Source organism: Tupaia chinensis, unplaced genomic scaffold (assembly GCF_000334495.1).
Source record: "Tupaia chinensis unplaced genomic scaffold, TupChi_1.0 Scaffold000542_1, whole genome shotgun sequence".
NCBI classification, from domain to species: Eukaryota; Metazoa; Chordata; class Mammalia; order Scandentia; family Tupaiidae; genus Tupaia; species Tupaia belangeri.
In genome coordinates this window covers 2,309,168-2,327,257 of record NW_006160055.1, presented here as the reverse complement: position 1 = coordinate 2,327,257, position 18,090 = coordinate 2,309,168, and the positions used below count along the sequence as shown (strand labels likewise).

The 18,090-nt window shown below is 45.5% G+C and overlaps 1 protein-coding gene across 1 annotated transcript in view; it reads left to right on the top strand.

Annotated features, from left to right (window-relative positions):
• Positions 1-8,054, top strand: part of SMARCAL1 (SNF2 related chromatin remodeling annealing helicase 1) — a 74,850-nt gene extending 66,796 nt beyond the window's left edge. The window contains 4 exon segments of the mRNA XM_027775314.1: positions 155-337; positions 1,317-1,417; positions 2,637-2,733; positions 7,774-8,054. Coding sequence (XP_027631115.1) covers positions 155-337; positions 1,317-1,417; positions 2,637-2,733; positions 7,774-7,992 — 600 coding nt within the window. The 3' untranslated portion in view covers positions 7,993-8,054.
• The last annotated feature ends 10,036 nt before the right edge of the window (positions 8,055-18,090 follow it).

Sequence of the window (18,090 nt, the reverse complement as noted above, 5' to 3'; positions counted from 1 at the left end):
GGCGAGCGCACGCGCCCCTATAGCAAAACCCTCTCCAAAAAAAAAAAAAAAAAAAGATTTGAGCTATGATACCACCGTGGCCCTGCCTTGGAACCGTGACATCATTGAAGATTTGGCATCCCAACTTGGTCCCCTCCCTCTCTCCCTTCCCTAGCACGTGCAGCACATCCGCATCGATGGCTCCACCTCCTCAGCTGACCGAGAGGACCTGTGCCAGCAGTTCCAGCTGTCCGAGAGGCACGCCGTGGCGGTGCTGTCCATCACCGCCGCCAACATGGGCCTCACCTTGTCCTCAGCTGACCTGGTGGTGTTCGCCGAGCTGTTTTGGAACCCAGGGGTAAGGGACACAGAAAGCTCATAGCTTCCTAGGGGAGGAAGGAGTGAGGGACAGTCAGGAAGACATGGTTTCTTTGAGCTTTTCCCTAATCCAGTTTTGTTTTCTTCTGTCCATTTCTGTTAGCCCTCAGAAACCTGTTTAGACTTTCACATCTAATGGCTAGATTAGCTTAAGTGGTAAGCAAGGACATCACACTGTCCTCCGGGGGGGTCACATGGCAGCCCTGGGCTATAGCCCCGTTTCTGGCTTTCCAGCTGTGCCCCTTTATTAACCAGTGGGGCCTGAGACAGAACAGTGGAAGATGCTCCTAGAACATCAGCATCCTGCCTGCTGGCCCTCCCTGATCAGCTGGGGGCTGTGACAGCAGATAAGACATGTGTTTGAACTCAGAGCCGCTAAGCTCCAGAAAGAAGTTACTTCCCCTGTGGTGTTCCGACACAGTGCGCCTTTCATTGAACACACATCAGCGACTGCTTTGACGACGGGTGGGTTTTGAGGTTGAATCCATTTAATAATAGAAATAGTGCTCCCAATTTCAGTTATTTATCATGGGGCCTACCACGATATAAAGTCACCTCCCTACCCGCTGATCACATATGGTCTCTTCCTCGCTGTGATGGTTTCACTTGTGCAGAAGACACCTGTTTGTACTTCATGGAGAGGAGAAATGAAAGTGTGCCAGGTCCCCATCTTTGGTCTGTACCGCACCCCTTCAGCCCACCTCCGTCCGCAGCACTTGGCACAGTGCCTGGCATAGAAAGGCCACCCACAGATACCCTGCCTCCGACTCTCCTTCCCCACCAGGGTTTTGTTTGGCTTTCTCTTTGTTAACATGGCACATCATTCGTAGGTCTAAGAGGCAGTGAACTGTTGGAGGAAGAAGGGTCGCAGTAGGGCCCAGGGCAGGAGACTGCCTGCAGTGGTGGACTGGGCAGCATCCGGCGTTTACCTAGTATCTTTTGATCCCTGGAACACACAGGTGCTGATGCAGGCTGAGGACCGGGTGCACCGCATTGGACAGACGAGCTCCGTGGGCATTCACTACCTCGTGGCCAGAGGCACGGCTGATGACTACCTTTGGTAGGGCCTGCTGGAGTTGAGCACGAGATGACACTGGTGATGTTCTCATTGCTCCCCAAGTGCTTCTGCTTTTGCTAAGGTCCCCAAGGAGCCACGCAGCAGAACCGTCAGCCATGCCCTCTCGCAGTCATCGTGACCACTTTTGGCCTCCCTCACTGTGTTCCCTGGTGGCTTAGAGGGTGCAGGCTCCTTTCCCAATGGTCTGAGACAGGGAGAGGAACTGATTTTGATGACATGTAGGTGGGAGTCAGTGTGTCAGACACTCTTCCCAGCCACGAAGGCGGCACTTGTTGGGGCAGGGCGATGGCCTCCTTTTACCTTTCTGTTTGGCAGCACATTTTACCACCCTGAGGCAGGACACAGAGAAAGTGGCTCACCCTGGACCACATAGTTCATCACCAGCAGGACGGGGATAAAATTTTCAACCCTGGGGTTCATGTCTATTACCTAAGCAAAACTTCCCAAGTGCTCCTTCACGACGATCCCTTTTCCCCACTTCCTGATCCTATTAGGTCATTGGGAAAGTCAGGAGGTACTGTTCTGTGTTTTTCTTTTCTTTTTTTTTTTTTAAAAGAATTATTTTATTTTAACCTTATTTATTTACTTATTTATTTTAATTTTGACCAGAGTGGTACAAAGCGAAAGAGAGAGAGGAGGTGAGAAAGCAAGCCACCAGGTCCAAGACTCGAACCACAGTCGGCCATGTGGGAGTCCAGCGCCCTTAACCACCATGCCACTTGTCAGCCCCTGTTCTGTGTTTTTCTATGCAAAAATGCATCATGATTTTTCCCAGCAACCTAGTATGTTTCTTGGTTATCTCATTAGTTTTCACTACTCTGTTTCCAAATTTACGATGAAGGACTTACCTGGGCGTTGTGTGTGAGTCACCCCCACTGCCCCTCATTTGTTTAGCAGATGTGTTAACTGGACAGCTCGTTACATCACCAGGTTTAATATCTGTTGTAATGAGGCAGCATTTATTTCCTGCACATCTTCCATTAGAAGGAACTTTACACTGGTGATATTATGAGCCCTAAATGGTAGTTGGTTTTACTGAGAGAACAGATATTCCAGCATGGGTGTTTGTGCCTTGAGAAATGCAGACACGAAATGGGAAACAAGTCACAGTGCCCTGAAGAATGGAGAGGGTGGCCTCATTTTAATCAGTCTGCTGGCTCTGTGCAGGTTGGACTCACTGCAGCTCATTTGTCCCCAACAGGCCCATGATCCAAGAGAAGATTAAAGTTCTGGGGGAAGCCGGGCTTTCGGAGACCAATTTCTCAGAAATGACAGAAGCCACTGATTACCTCTACAAGGTAACGCCAGCACATGGCTCCTTGCCACCCGAGCAGAGGGAGGCATTGAGCTGTCTGCCAGGCCCTTGGGTTCTGAGTGGGAAGGCGTGAATCACTCCTGGGGACCGCCCCCAGCCTGGAGCTGAAAACGAGCAGTCGTTCTCTGATCAATCCTTGCACCATCCCTTTATGGGGAAATGATGGCATTAACTCCTACTGCTTCCAGCATTCCCTCCCAGATTCTTATAAAACCAAGGCCTCCAAACGGCTGCCTTTTTCATCAGCCCATTAGAACCTGACAGAAAATTCCCTGTGGCAGTTCGAATTGCGGTGATAAGTGGCACATGGCAGCACCACAGACAACTGCCACGGAAACACGGCCTAAGCAAAGAATGGAGTGTTTACAATAGGGTATGACTGATCTATAGCATATCTCCCCTCTGTCATTTCATTTGATTCTCAGAGTTGCCCCCTTTTTATTCATATGACCCTATTTATAGAGGGAAAACTGAGACATGACAGAGCAGTAGCCATGGACAGAGTCACAAAGCCTGAGAAACCAGCCCAAAGTATAAGGCTACCCAACTCGGCCCAGCATTCCTTCTGTGACATCAGCCCTTCACTAGAGAAAGTATGACAGGCCAGTAAGCAGTCTCTGTGACCAGGTTGGCCTTGTCAAAGGGGTTGAAAGAGGCTTGTTTGCCTCTGGAGAAGGCAGCCCAGGGTCCACCATCCCTGCCCTGGCCTCAATTCTGACCCAATTGCTACCATGGGCTGTTTCTCCTGTTTCAATGAAACACAGCGGAACAGAACAGAAGGTGCTGAGATTTCCCCTCAAGGCTGACCGGGAAGTCAAGTGGTTGCCTAGGAAGGTGAAACTCCAGAGGTGCTGCCTCTTGGATGTGACTGAGAGATGAACTGTTTTCAGTTAGACAGTTTAGAAGAGGTCTGAGCCTCACATCTGAAGGTGGCCTTCCAGCAGGTCATCAGGAAATTGAGGTACCTTCTCCTTCCTGTGAGCTTTGTAAGTTAAGTCAATCAAATCTTATAGATTTGAGTCTGAGGGTTTGAGCCAGTATTTACATTTACTTAGCAAATAAATCCTTTCTTCCTAATGTAACTATTCATATAAATGAGACTGATGATATTTTAAAATGTAGACTCTAAATTGTACTTTTGGGCATAAGCAGTTGAAAAAACAATTTTATTTTTTAAAAAATATTTTTAGAGAGAGAGATTTTTGCTACAGGGCATGTATACTCCTTGGAGAGACAGAGAGAAAGTGAGAAATTACCCCCTCAAGGAAGATGGTCATGTCTCAATCCCTTCTTGATCCTCTTCTTGGGATTTTGGGCATATATACATACATGCCTGGCATGAGTTTTTAGCCTCCAGGTCTGGGACTAAAACGATGGTCGACTACATGGGAGTCAAGCAAGAGAGATTTTTGCTATAGGGTGCATGAAGTCACTGGAGAGACAGACAGAAAGCAAGAAATCACCCCCGGGGGATGGCCATGCCGCAACTCTCCTCCACTCTCCTCCTGGGATCTTGGGCACACTCACATGTACACCTGTGAGTTTCAAGCCACCAGGAATCAAAACTGTGGTGGCCATGTGGGAGTCCAGCAACGAAACCATTATGCCATCTGCTGTTTCCCCGTTAAGACTGTTTTAAAACAACCTTACTTTTAAGTTTTTGAAAGAACTTTCTAATTTTTGTGGTAACTAGGTTAACAGAGCTGAGGCTATTATATGCCCTTTGAAAGGAAAGCCTTGGGCCAGCAGGTGGCATAGTGGCTAAAGTGCTGGACTCCCATGTGGCTAACCGCAGTTTGAGTCCTGGACCTAGCAACGTGAAACTCGCATCAGGCGCATGTGCGCACACGCGCAAAATCTCAAGAGGAGGATGGAGGGAAAGGGGCTGTTGTGTGGCCTCCCACCCAGGGAATGATTTCTTCCTTTCTGTTTCTCTGTCTCTCCAGTGAGCACATATGCTCTATACCAAAAATCTCTCAAAAAAAGAAAAGGAAGAACCTTATTAAAGAATTCTCATTTGAACTCATGTATATGTCATAGCCTTTCCATTAGCTATTCTAAATTAGTTTAAGAGTTCTAAAGTACAATTGCAAGTGGGTACGCCTGGTGGCATGGTGGTTAGGGGTATAGACTCCCACATGGCTGACCATAGTTTGAGTCCCAGACCTGGCTGCTTGCTTTCTCATTCTCTCTCTCTCTCTCTGTGTCCCTTTCTGGTCAAATTTAAAGTTAAGTAAAATAATTCTTTTAAAAATATAAAATTGAAAGATAATAGGTTTATTTTGATTAGTGACTATATCCTTCTTTATTTTCAAGATAGGGGTGAAACTCTCATGAACTAGTAGGGAAAAAATGTTGCTTCCTATATAGGAGACAAAAGCAATCGTTTAGGTCTTACTAAGATAACCTTCTTTCGGAGAGAGAAAATGAAATATTAATCTGATCTTAGAACGTGCTTCCAGTTAATTATGCACGCTCCAAGTTAGCGAACGGTGTTGCCACCGTCACAATCAGAGGCCCATGAACAGTTTCCTCCGCGTGGAACAGGCTGCCTTTGCAGAGGATGTTGCCTGACCCTGCGGTGTTTGGAAAGAGGCAAATGAGGCCACCCTCAGGAGGATGAATGGACCGTGGGGTCAGCCATAATGATCTTTAGTACTACTTTCTACTCCAAAAGGCTGGGATCCCAAAAAGCCAGAAAATGTGGGATTTGGGTTAATGGATCATCTAGAGTTTTTATCTGATACGCTCCCCTGATCAGTTTTCAAGGGACTTCACCCATGTGAAGGGATTCCAGTAAAGGACAGTGAGGAAATTGTGGCCTGAGAAGCCAGGGAAGCAACTGCACTTGGTGAGGTGGACACGGGGGAGCCCAAGGGCAAGACAAAGAAAATCTGATTAAAGATAGCCTGGGGAGGGAAGAAATGGCCTGGCAGTGACCTGCGAGCTGGTGGAAATGGGAATAAGCCTGAAGCAGGAAGGGCAGTTGAGCTATGGCAAAGCCTCACAGGTACCAGTGAAGTGACCCACGCATAGAGGTTGCCGGGGAGTAGGGAGGAGGGAGAAACTAGCTGGTGTGACCTAAAGACTCAGGACACTGTGGTGGCTTCAAGTGAGGAGTCTAATGTTTGGAGACTATCAAAAATAGATCTGTTGGGAAGAGAAGCTGATTTGGGGATATATGAGATTGTTTGACTTTTAAATAGTTTAGTTTTATGGATTTGCGGGGTGTCAGGAGAGATATTTCAAATGTCTCTCTGGGGTCAGCTCCATGGCCTGGTGGTTAAGGCAGCCACATGGCTGACCGTGCAGTTCAAATCCAAGCCCCAATGGCTTGAAAAACATCCTGGGCGTGTGCATATGCATGCCTAGAATCCAGATAGGATGGAGGAAGATTGTAGCATGGCCATGCCCTGCGGGAGTGTACTTCTTTCCCCCTCTCTCTCTGGTCAAATTAAGAAAGAAAAAAAGGGACCAGTAGATGGTGTGTAATGGTTACATCACCGGACTCCTACATAGTTGGCCATGGTTTGAGTACTGGATGTGGTGACTGAAAAATACTCACACCAGGAAGATGTACGTGCATGCCCAAGATCCTAAGAGTAGAATGGAGGAGAAGGCATTGTGTGGCCATCCCCTCAGGGGGTGATTTCTCACTTTCTGTCTTTCGGGCGAGCACACGCACCCTATAACCAAAAAAAGAGAAAAGAAAATGTCCCAGTGGATTAAAAAATGGTTAGAGTTGGAAATTTAGACTTGGGAGAGGTAACCAGAGGGATGATAGTGAGCTGAATGTTGTTGTAGCAGCTGAGCATGATTTGAACATTAAAGCCCTGTCAGCAGTGGGTAGATGCAGTTGATGGGCATTTTGATTATTTGTAGCTTTAAGGTCATCAGAAAGAGGTATAGATATCAATATATTAAGTGTGTTTAATTACCCAGTGAAAATTAGGTGTAAGCCATGACTGAACACACAGATTGGGGAGTCAAATTACAGTTTAATTAACTGCTCGTTAGGGAAGTGCTTTGGAGGGAGTGAGATCTTGGGGGTTATGCTATGTTTTTTCATGATGGCGCCTGTGCAACATGTGAGCTAGAGGCAGAAAAGCATCTTCCCACGGTCTCATCATGCTGTGATCCCCTTTCCAGTGCTTTCTCAGCTCCTCAGGATCCTGGGCACCCAGCTTATTTTCAGACCAGCCCTGGGATCCAAACCCATGGTCAGATCATCTGACTTCCAGCACTACAGAGTACTTGGGTTACCACTGTGCCACAGGAGCTGGGCTGCTATTTCAGTATTAAAATACTAATTTGGCAAGTTAGAAAGAGAATACATTAAGGGACCAGCAGGTGGCGTGGTGGTTAAGGTGCTGGACACTCCCACATGGCTGACCACAGTTTGAGTCCCAGACCTGGCAGCTTGCTTTCTCACTTTCCCCCTTTCTCTCTCTCTCTGGACAAATTAAAATATATGAATTAATAAATAAAATGAAATAAATATTTTTTTAAAAAAAAGGAAGAGAATACATGAACAATGTAAGTTATAGCGTGAGAACAGCATCTTTGTTGCTCTCACCATTTCTTTCTTCCCCTGACCCATCTGAGCTGCTTGAGGGATAAGCAGTCACTAAGATAGTCCATGCCTACCATCGGGTAGCTCCCTGAGGACCAGGAAGATGTGGGCTCTCACCTCTGGTTCTCTCACAGCCATCATGGAGGGACAACATGTTGTCCCTGTCTACCTGCAGGCCCCCTCAAAATAGATTTCTTAAGTTTAGTGACAACATTTATAGAATACTTCAGCAATAATTTTCCAGACAAAGAAGATGCATGCTCTGCGCAGCTCACATAATGGGAGAGAGAATAGTTATGAGCCTTTTTTTCTAGTAAAGCTCTCTTTATGGGGCTGGCCGGTCGTGTGGTGTTGAGGCAAGTAGTGTCCTCAACCACCATGGAGGGACAACAGTGTTGGAGTCCAGGTTCTTCCAAGGTGAAAACCTTTTCCTTTCTTTCTCTGCTGAAGGACCCAAAGCAGCTGAAGATCTATGACCTATTCCAGAAGTCATTTGAGGAAGACGGAAGTGATATGGAACTTTTGGAGGCAGCAGAGTCCTTTGACCCAGGAAGTGGTTCGCAGGACACGGGCTACACTGAGTATGAAAGCACATTGACAGACAGTCCACTGAAGAAAAAGAGATTTGAATTTTTTGATAACTGGGACAGCTTTACCTCTCCCCTGTAAGAGGGACTTGAAAAAATGCATTAGAAAATCATGGAATTCATTAAAATAAAATAAGGTATTTGATCTCGAAAGCCTGTGATCCTCTTGTCGTTGAAGCAGTACCTGCGTCTGTCTCCAAGCCCAGCAGGAAACCAGCACTTACAGTGGCAAGTCCTTAGGTATGGGCTTGCTTCACAGCTTAATTAACCTTCACTTTTCCGGCTTGAAAATGGAGACCGTGGATTGTAGTAGTGGGTGATTCAGGTGCTTTGTAATGAGACACTTCCTACATAACCCCCAAAATAGTTTACTTTTTTTTTTTTTTAATTTTGCCATAGGGCTCATGTGCTTGCCAGAAGGACAAAGAAAGACACAGTGAGAAATCACCCCCCAGGGAGGATGGCCATGCCACGCAATCCTTGGAGGAGACTCCATTCTCCCCTTGGGATTTTGGGCACACATGCAGGTCTAAGACTCTAACCATGCAGTCAGCTGTGTGGGATGCAGGCCCCCTCAAAATAGATTTCTTAAATTTATTGACAACATTTATAGAATACTTCATGTGGTAGGTGCTTCCCTGATGCCAACAGTAATTTGCCAAACAAAGAAAAGGTGCGTGCTCTGCGGAGCTCACGTAATGGGAGAGAGAATAGTTATGAGCCATTTTTTCCAGTAAAATTCTCTTTATGGGACTGGCCGGTGGCATGGTGTTAAGGCAACTGGATGCCACATGGCCGATTATGCAGTTAAAATACCAGACCCGGCAGCTTCAAAAACCACACCAATCCCATGTGTGTGCATGCCCGAAATCCCAGGAGGAGAATGGAGGAGAAGGGATCGCCCCCTCATCCCTGGAGGATTATTTCTCACTTTCCCTCTCTGTCAAAGTACATGAGCCCTATGACAAAAACCTAAAAACAAACAAACAAGAAAACAACTATTTATGGACATCAAAATTTGAATTTCACCAGTTTTCATGTAAAAAGAATGATTGGTTTAAATTATTGAACTTTTTTTCCCAAACATTTAAATATGTCCAAACCACTCTTATCTCACTGGCTATGCTGCAGCAGACATGGGCTGGATCATACCCACTGTCCTTGGTTTGCCACCCCCAATTGGCTTGGCATGGCCCACAGTAACACGATGCAAGCCGAATGTGTGATTTCACCTTTGTTTACGAATTATTTTATTTTGGGACCAGCAGTTGGCATAATGGCTATGTTGCTGGACTCGCACGTAGTCGAGCACAGTTCGAGTCCCAGACCCAGGCACGTATGCATGTGTGCCCAAGATCCCGAGAGGAGAATGGAGGAGAAGAGATTGTGGCATAGCCATCCTCCTGGGGGGTGATTTTTCGCTTTCTATCTCTGTCTTTTTGGCGAGCACACACACCGTATAGCAAAAACCTCCGCCCCCAAAAATATTTTTTTTAAATTTAACTTATTTATTTATTTTTAATTTGACCAGAGAGGGACAGAGGGGGGCGGGGAGGGAGAGTGAGAAAGCAAGCCTCCAGGTCCAGGACTCAAACCACAGTGAGCGATATGGGAGTCCAACGCCCTTAACCACCACACCCCCTGCGGGCCCTGTGATTTCACCTTTCTAGTAGGATGGACATCTAAAATACAGTGAGAAAAGATCAAATTAATTATGTATTTTATTTAACCCAGTGTATTCAAGTTTCAATATAGAAACAATATTTAGGGGTCAGCAAGTGGCATGGGGTTAAAGGCGTTGGATTTTCATGTGGGTGACTGCGGTTCGAGTCCTAGACCTGGCGACTTGCTCTCTCCTTTTCTCTTCTCTCTCTGGTCAAATTAAAAAGATAATAATAAATCGGGGCCAGCAGGTGGTGTGGTGGATAAGGGCGCTGGATTCCCACATGGCCAACCATGCATGGTTCAAGTCCTGGACCTGGTGGCTTGCTTTCTCACTTTCCCTTTCTCTCTCTCTCTCTCTTTCGTCAAATAAAGAAAAAAATAACAATAACAAATGGAAATAAATAAATAATTCTTTTTAAAAAAAGATAATAAATGGAAGTAAATAAACAATTAAAAAATGTTTTTAAAAGAAACAATATTTTAAAATTTTCACTTTTTTTTTAATTGCCAGAGGGCACATACTCTCTTCTGAAAGATGGAGAAAGCACCCCCCAAAGGGGTTTGGTCATGCTGTAATCCTTTCTTTTCTATTTCTCCACCCTGTCAAGATTTGGGGCAGGCACACACATGTGCCTAGTTTGTTTTTCAAACTGCGAGATCAGGGCCTCAAACCATGTGGTTGTCCACGTGGGGCCTAGTGCTCTTAACCACAAGGCCATGACTGGCTCGATAATTGAGATGCTGGACTCCCACGTGGCTGTCGTTTGAGTACTGGACCTGAGTCTTCAAAATCATGCCAGGCACACGTGGATGTGTGCCCAAAATCCTAAGAGGAGAGGAGAGGAGAAATAGTTGTGGCGTGCCCATCCCCCCAGGGAGTGATTTCTCAGTTTCACTCTCACTGTCTCTCTCTCTCCAGCAAGCTCACATGCCCTATGACAAAAACCTTTAAAAATGTAAAATTTTTTTAAAAAGTTGGAAAAAAGTTATTAATGAGAGATTTTCTGTTATTTGTTCTTGTACTAAGTCTTTGAGCAGTCTTTTAACATTCCAAGCCTCAGCCAGCCTGGATGATGGTCATGGATGTGCCTGCTTGGTATACTCAGGGAGGTCCAGGGACTCAAATCCGGGCCTTGCCCATGCAGGTCTGGTGCATTACCCTGGGTCACCGCCTGGCTTCTGCAATGTGTATTGGACTGACAGCATCTCAGTTTGGACCAGTTCCCTTTCAAGTGCTCAGCATCCACCTGTGGCTGGTGGCTGTTGTATTGAGCAGCAAGTTGCAGTTTTACCAAAGGGCTGTACCAAGTCCTGGGAATGGTTGCTCTGAAATCCATAACATCTCTTCATGGCTCTGGCCTTCAGAGGTTCAAATCCGCAGTGATTCCAGCAATCAATGCAGATATGGAGGCAGACATAGTCACTTGTGCACTATGGATGGGCAGCTGAGCATTGGCCCAATGAAGACAGAATAATAGGAAAGGAAATGCCAACTTTCCACCTAAACTTTGTCCATATGAGGTTTGCAGATTTTGGCAGTCTTGGACCTTATTGTTGGAAACAACACTGACACTTCGTTCAGGAAAAATATTTGAAATGAGTTAAGGCCTAGGAAGCAGAAAGGGTTTTGGGTCACAATCAGATCTGGAAAGAATTTCAGAAAGGAGCACTTTCTCACCTGCCCCGGTGCTTGTTGCCAGCCTCTGCTCTCTGTTTACACCTGTTTACGAGCCCTCACCCCTGAACCTGTGGACCTCAGAGCTGCCTCTCTCTGCAGTCTGCTCGCTCAGCCCCCAGCAAAGAAGTTTGGGTGCAACTTTTCTATGAGCTCTTGTGGACTTGGGTCAACTTTAATTTCTCACAATCTCATTGTTTTTTCCTACTAATAGTTTCTCCATATCCCAAAGATGTGGCTAGGGTACAGTGCAGGCTACGCACCCATACAATGGGGATGCTTCAGAAATAAAAGTGATGGGTCAATTGGTGGCTTGGTGGTTAAGGATCCCACACAGCTGACTATGTGGTTTGAGCCTCAGACCCAGTAGCTTCAAAAAGCCAGGTGTTGGGGCCAGCTGGTGGTGTGGTGGTTAAGGTGCTGGATTCCCACATGGCTGACCATGGCTCAACTCTTAGACCTGGCAGCTTGTTCTCCCTATCTCTCTCTGGTGAGTGCACATGCCCCATAGCAAAATATTTTTTTAAAAAATCTTAGAAAAATGCCAGATGCATGTCCATCGTGGCCAAAATCCTAAGAGGAGAAATGGAGAAGGTATTGCAGCATGGCCATCCCTTCTGGGAACGTTTCCAATAATAAGCTCTGAGACTGCCAAAATCAATGTGAACTTCCTTCCTGTTCCCTCAACAGCAAGTACCTAGAGCAAGATTTTTAAAAATTAAATAAAAGTGAAATGTACAGGTGATTTGGAAGACACATGAGGAGACTTCAAAAAGTTTCTAGAGGGACCAGGAAATGGCATAATGGTTATGTCTCCAGACTCCCACATAGTCAACCATGATTCCACTCCTGGATGTGGTGGCTTATAACTCAGGCTGGGCGTGTGTGTGCATGCCCAGAATCCTGAGAGGAGAATGGAGAAGAAGGGATTGCCGCATGGCCATACCCCTTGGGGGGTGATTTTTCGGTTTCTCTCTCCCCATCTCTCTCTCTCTGGCGTGTGCACGCACCCTATAGCAAACAAACAAACAACTCTTAAAAAAAAAAAAGGTTTATAGAAAAATTGAATTAAGCTATGAATTTGCTTTGATGCAAAAAAATTTTAGAAATTCATGCATAGTTGGACTGGCCTGTAGCCTGGTAGTTAAGGGAGTCAGAGCCCACATGGCTGACAATGGGTTGAATCCCTGCCCTAGTGACTGGAACACATGTTGGGTGCATGTACATGCATGCCCAGAATCTCAAGAGGAGGAGAAATGAAGGAAAAGGGATTACAGCATGGTCACGCACCATTGAGGCATAATTTCTCCTTCTCTCTGACTCTTTGGTAAAAGAACACACAATTTAAAAAAAAAATTAATCTATAATTTTTTATAATATGTATTTTCCATAGACTTTCGGAAGATGTCATGTACATATCCAGTGTTACTTGGGAGAATCACTGGCCATTGTTAAATGACTAAATCCCTACTATGCCTCCTTCAGCGGCTACTGTACAAAGCGACCTTGTGATACTGCAAGGTGTTGGCACACGGGTTACTATGGGAGGGCAGGCATCATTCGCTGCAAATTGGCACTTCATTCTGAAACCACTGTTCCTGTGGTCTTACTAAAGGTGTCCGTCTGAGCCTCCATTTTTTTTTAAAGAGGTTTTCGCTATAGGGCACATGTGCTCACCAGACAGAGAGAGACAGAGACAGAAAGCGAGAAATCACTCCCCAGGGAGGATGGCCACACCGCAATCCCTTCTCCTTACTTCTCTCGGGATCTTGGGCACGCACACACACGTGCCCGGCATGAGTTTTAAGCCACTGGGTCCAGGACACAAACTGTGGTCGACTTCGTGGGAGTCCAGCGACATAGCCATTACGCTAACTGCTGGTCCCCATCTGAGCCTCCATTTGAGCTCTCTAATTGAACCTCAGTTTCAGCTGTTCTGGAGAAAAACACTCTGTCTTTGAGATACCCCCTGTGGCCCTCCAAATTTTATTTATACTATGTCTCCTATCTGTTTTAAATTAAGTCATCCCAAATGTATGTCTGAGATGTGTTAAGAGCCTCCCCACTGTTTTTGTGTGCTTCAGTAAAAGACGTTCGGGTGTATTTATATAGATAATGAATGCCTTTAGGTTTAAGGAAGGATTTCCACACTAACCTCTTTTCCTTCTTCATTTTGCTGCTCAGTCCTGAACGCCACACTGTTTTCTGGGTGTCAATCATAATAAAGGAAACCTGGGCCCACCTCGTTGCCCTCCCATCTCAGCCATACTGTACACTGAAAGGATTTTATGAAAAGCCTCCCTTTGTCCATGGAGCCTCCCCCTTTCGGAGTCATCAAGTGGTGCCTTGTCTAAATGACCATGGTTGACTTCTTCCTCGGCCTGGTGTCATAAAGCTTCCAAGAGTCAGGAAGGGATCCTGCTTACCTTGATCCACTTGTATGTGAATTAATCATGTCATTTTTCTCCTTGGCTTCAGAGGAGCCTTTTTCTAGGTCCATGGGGGAGCTGAGAACTAGAGGAGGCAACACTGCTCCTAACTGCCAGCTCTGGCTTTTGCTTGTCTGTGTGTTCATGTCTGCTGGAACTTAAACACTTGACCTCATCCCTTTTGGTTTTCTTCTTTTCCTTGATTCATGATAGAGAGTATGCATGTGCATGAGAGGGAAAAAAGGGCACCCTCTACAGGGTTTGGTCATGCCACAATCCCCTTCTTCCAGTTCTTCATGCCATCATATTCTAGGCTAACCAAGCTGGAGAGTTGAACCTTGGTCACCATGTGGGCTTCTCTTGGGCAGCGTATTACCACTGCATCATGGAACTGGCCCTCCATCCCTTTTGCAAAGGGGCTAGAAAGAAGTCTAACCTTCTGTGTACCCCATCCTTCCACTTTTCACCAAGTTCAAGATTGCCAACATAGGGACCAGCAGTTAGCATAATGGCTATGTCTCTGGACTCCCACGTAGTCGACCGTGGTTCGAGTCCCGGACCCAGTGGCTTAAACTCATGCCGGGCGCGTGCGCGTGTGTGCTCAAGATCCCAAGAGGAGAGTGGAGGAGGAGGGTTTGCAGTGTGGCCATCCCCCCTGAGGGGTGATTTCTCTCTTTCTGTCTCTCTGTCTCTCTCTGTCTGTCTGGCGAGAGCACACGTCCTATAAGCCAAAACATCTCCAAAAAAAAAAAAAAAAAGGTTGCCGATATAAAATGTAGCTTGGAAGTTTAAAAGGGTTGCATTAGAGAAGTATCATTCCTGTGTTTTGTTTGGGCTTTGAATTTTCCTAGTTTTGGGGTCTCAATGAAAGATATGGAGGGGTTGGCAGGTGGTGTGGTGGTTAAGGGCACTGGACTCCCACATGGCCGACAATGATTCAAGTCCCAGACCTGGCAGCTTGCTTTCTCAATTTCTCTTTCTCTCTGTCTCTCTCTCTCTGGTAAATTAAAAAATAATAATAATTGGGACTAGCAGATTGCATAATGGTTACATTACTAGACTCCCACTGCGGTTCAAAGCTCAACCGTGGTTTGCATCCCGGACCCGGTGGCTTAAAACTCACGCCGGGCGCGTGTGCGTGCGTGCCCAAGATCCCGAGAGGAGAATGGAGTAGAAGGGATTGCGGGGTGACCATCCCCTCTGGGGGGTGATTTCTCTCTTTCTGTCTCTCTGTCTCTCTCTGTCTGTCTGGGGAGTGCACATGCCCTATAGCAAAAACCTCTTTTTAAAAAATTAAAATAAATAGATAGATAAATAAAGGGAAAAAGAAAAAAAAAGAGAGAGAGAGAGAGATGGATTCCTAACCCTAGCAGGAAGCATTGAGAAGCCTGTGAGTGGAACCAGCAGTTAGCGTAATAGCTATGTCGCGGAACTCCCATATAGTCAACTGCGGTTCGAGTCCCAGATCTGGTGGCTTAAACTCACGCCAGGCGCGTGTGCGTGCGTGCCCAAGATCCCGAGAGAAGAATGTAGGAGAAGGGATTGCGGCATGGCCGTCTCCCCATCAGGTGATTTCTCGCTTTCTATCTCTCTCTCTCTGTCTTTCTGGCAAGCAAACGCGCCCTGTAGCAAAAACCTCTCAAAAAAAAAAAAAAAGAAGCCTATGAGTGACAAGTCTTTCAGGTATTATGACAAGCAGTGGTTGTTTGATTTGTACAACCTCTGCTCACATTTCCTCCCCACCCCACAATCTTCAGATTATATTGAAGACTACTCTTCCTCTTTCTTTTAACCCCCCCCTTTTTAGGAGTGAACTATAATATACAAAAGAGTGTAAAATGACTTACATCTTGGGACGAGGAGGTGGTATAGTGGTTAAGACACTGGACTCCCACATGATCAACCACAGTTTGAGTCCTAGACCTAGTAGCTTGAAAATCATCCTGGGCTCATATGCGTGTGTGCCCAGAATCCTGAGAGGAGAAGGAATTGTGGCATGGCCACCCCCCCCACCCCGGGGTGTGATTTCTTACTTTCCCTCTCTGTCTCTGTCTCTCCAGTGAAAATATGTGCCCTATGGCAAAAACCTAAAACAAAAAATCTTACAGCTTAACAAACTGTTACAAAATAAACACACTGTACACATAACCCCAAAGTTATCAAAATGTGTCTTCTAGAAGGCTTATATGTTTTGCCTTTAATGTTTATATTTGCAATACACCTGGAGTTTATTTTTGTATATGGGGTGACATAAGATCAGGGTTAAATTTCTCCATATGGATATGCAATTATTCCAGCACCACTCACTAAAAACATTCCTTTTACCCACTGCTCTGGAGCACCTTCCTCTCAATATTTTAAATTCACTGTAAAAATTAGCTACTCTAGGGACCAGCAGATGGTGAAATGGTTATGTCACTGGACTCCCACGTAGTCGACCACGGTTAAAGCCTTGAACCCGAGGGCTTAAAATACACTGGGCATGTGTGTGTATGTGCACAAAATCCCAAGAGGAGAATGGAGGAGAAGGGATTGTGATGTGGCCATCCCCCTGGGAGGTGATTTTTCACTTTCTGAGTCTCTGTCTCTCTGCCAAGTGCATGTACCCTATAGCAAAAATCCCTCTTAAAAAAATTAATCTAGGGCTGGCCCTTTGACCTACTGGCTAAAGAAGCTGGATCCTACATGGCCAATCAAATCCCAGCCCCAAGAGCTTGAAAAACACATCAGATGCATTGCATGTGTGCCAAAATCCAAATAGGATAGAGAAATGGAGAAGGGATTGTGGCATAGCCAAGACCTGTTGGAGGGTGCTTTCTTCACCTGCCTGTTTCTCTGTCTCTCTGGTGAGCACATGAGCCCTATTTTTTTTTTAATTATTTTATTTGAGACCAGCAGTTGGCATAATGGCTATGTCACTGGACTCCCACGTAGTCGACCATGGTTCAAGTCCCGGACTCGGTGGTTTAAATTCACTGGCGAGCACACGCGCCCTATAGCAAAAAGCCTCTCAAAAAATAGAATTATTTTATTTAAATTTATTTATTTATTTTTATTTGACCAGAGAGGGATGAGTGAAAGAGAGAGAGGAAAAGTGAGAAAGCAAGCCGCCAGGTACGGAGCTCAACCCGCATTCACCATGTGGGAGTCCAGTATCCTTAACTAACGTGCCTCCTCCTGCCAACCTGTTGGCATTCTCTGTTTTGTTTTGTTTTGATAAAGGGGAAAAAAAGGAATCTAGAAACACCTAAGTAAGAAAATTATGGGACCAGCAAGTGGCATGCTGGTTGAGGCACTGGATTCCCACATGGACAACTGCAGTTCGAGTCTCAGACCTAGTGCCTTGAAAAATCATAACAAATAAATAGATAAATAATTTTCAAAAAAGAAAAAGAAAGGAAGAAAGGAAGGAAGAAACATTTAAGTAAGAAAGTTATGTGTAGAGTTTAAGGCACTGGCTCTTACATCGCCAACTCTGCAGTTCTAGTCCTGGACCTGTTGGCTTGAAAAACACACCACGCATGCTCACATGTGTATCAAAATCCCAAGAAGAGAATGAATGCGAAGGAACTGCAGTGTGGTCATCCCCCCAGGAAATGATTTCTATCTCTCTGGCAAGCACATGCCATACCTTACATATGGGGCCAGCAAGTGGCATAGTGGTTAAGGTGGTGAACTCTCATGTGGCCAACCGCAGTTTGAGTCCTGGACCCAATGACTTAAAACTCAAGCCGGGAGCATGTGTGTGCATGCCCAAAATTCTGAGAGGAGAATGGAGGAGAAGGGATTGTGGTGTGATCATACCCTCTGGAGGGTGATTTCACACTTTCTATTTCTCTGTCTCTCTGGTGAGCACTTGCAACCTGTAGCAAAAATCTCTCTAAATAAATAAATAAATAAATAAATAAATAAATAAATAAATAAATAAATAAATAAATAAATAAATAAATAAATAAATAAATAAATAAAATTTTTAAAAAGTCACATATGCACCAGGAGAACTGATTGACTCAGCAGCTAAAAGAACACTTCTCAGGACCTGCAGTTGGTGTGGAGGTTAAAGCATAAGATCACACATGGCAGGCTGCACTATTTGAGTCCTGGGCCTGGTAGCCTGAAGGTCACACTCAGTATGCACCTGCCCTAAATCCTGAGAGAAAAATAGAGGAGAAGGCATTGCAGCAAGGCTATCTTCCTGGGGCATGACTTTTTACTTTCTCTCTTTCTGGAAGGAGTGGCGGCAGGGGGGGTCCCTCTGGAAGCAACTCTTAGCTTCTTTATTTTTATGAAAGTGAAAAGTGAATTTTGAGTGCTCCTAAAGAGCAGGGGTGACTCAGCAGAGAGACTTATGGGGATGCATTACAGTTGACATTCTCCACACCTGCTGGTCCTCTACTAGGGATGAAGATTT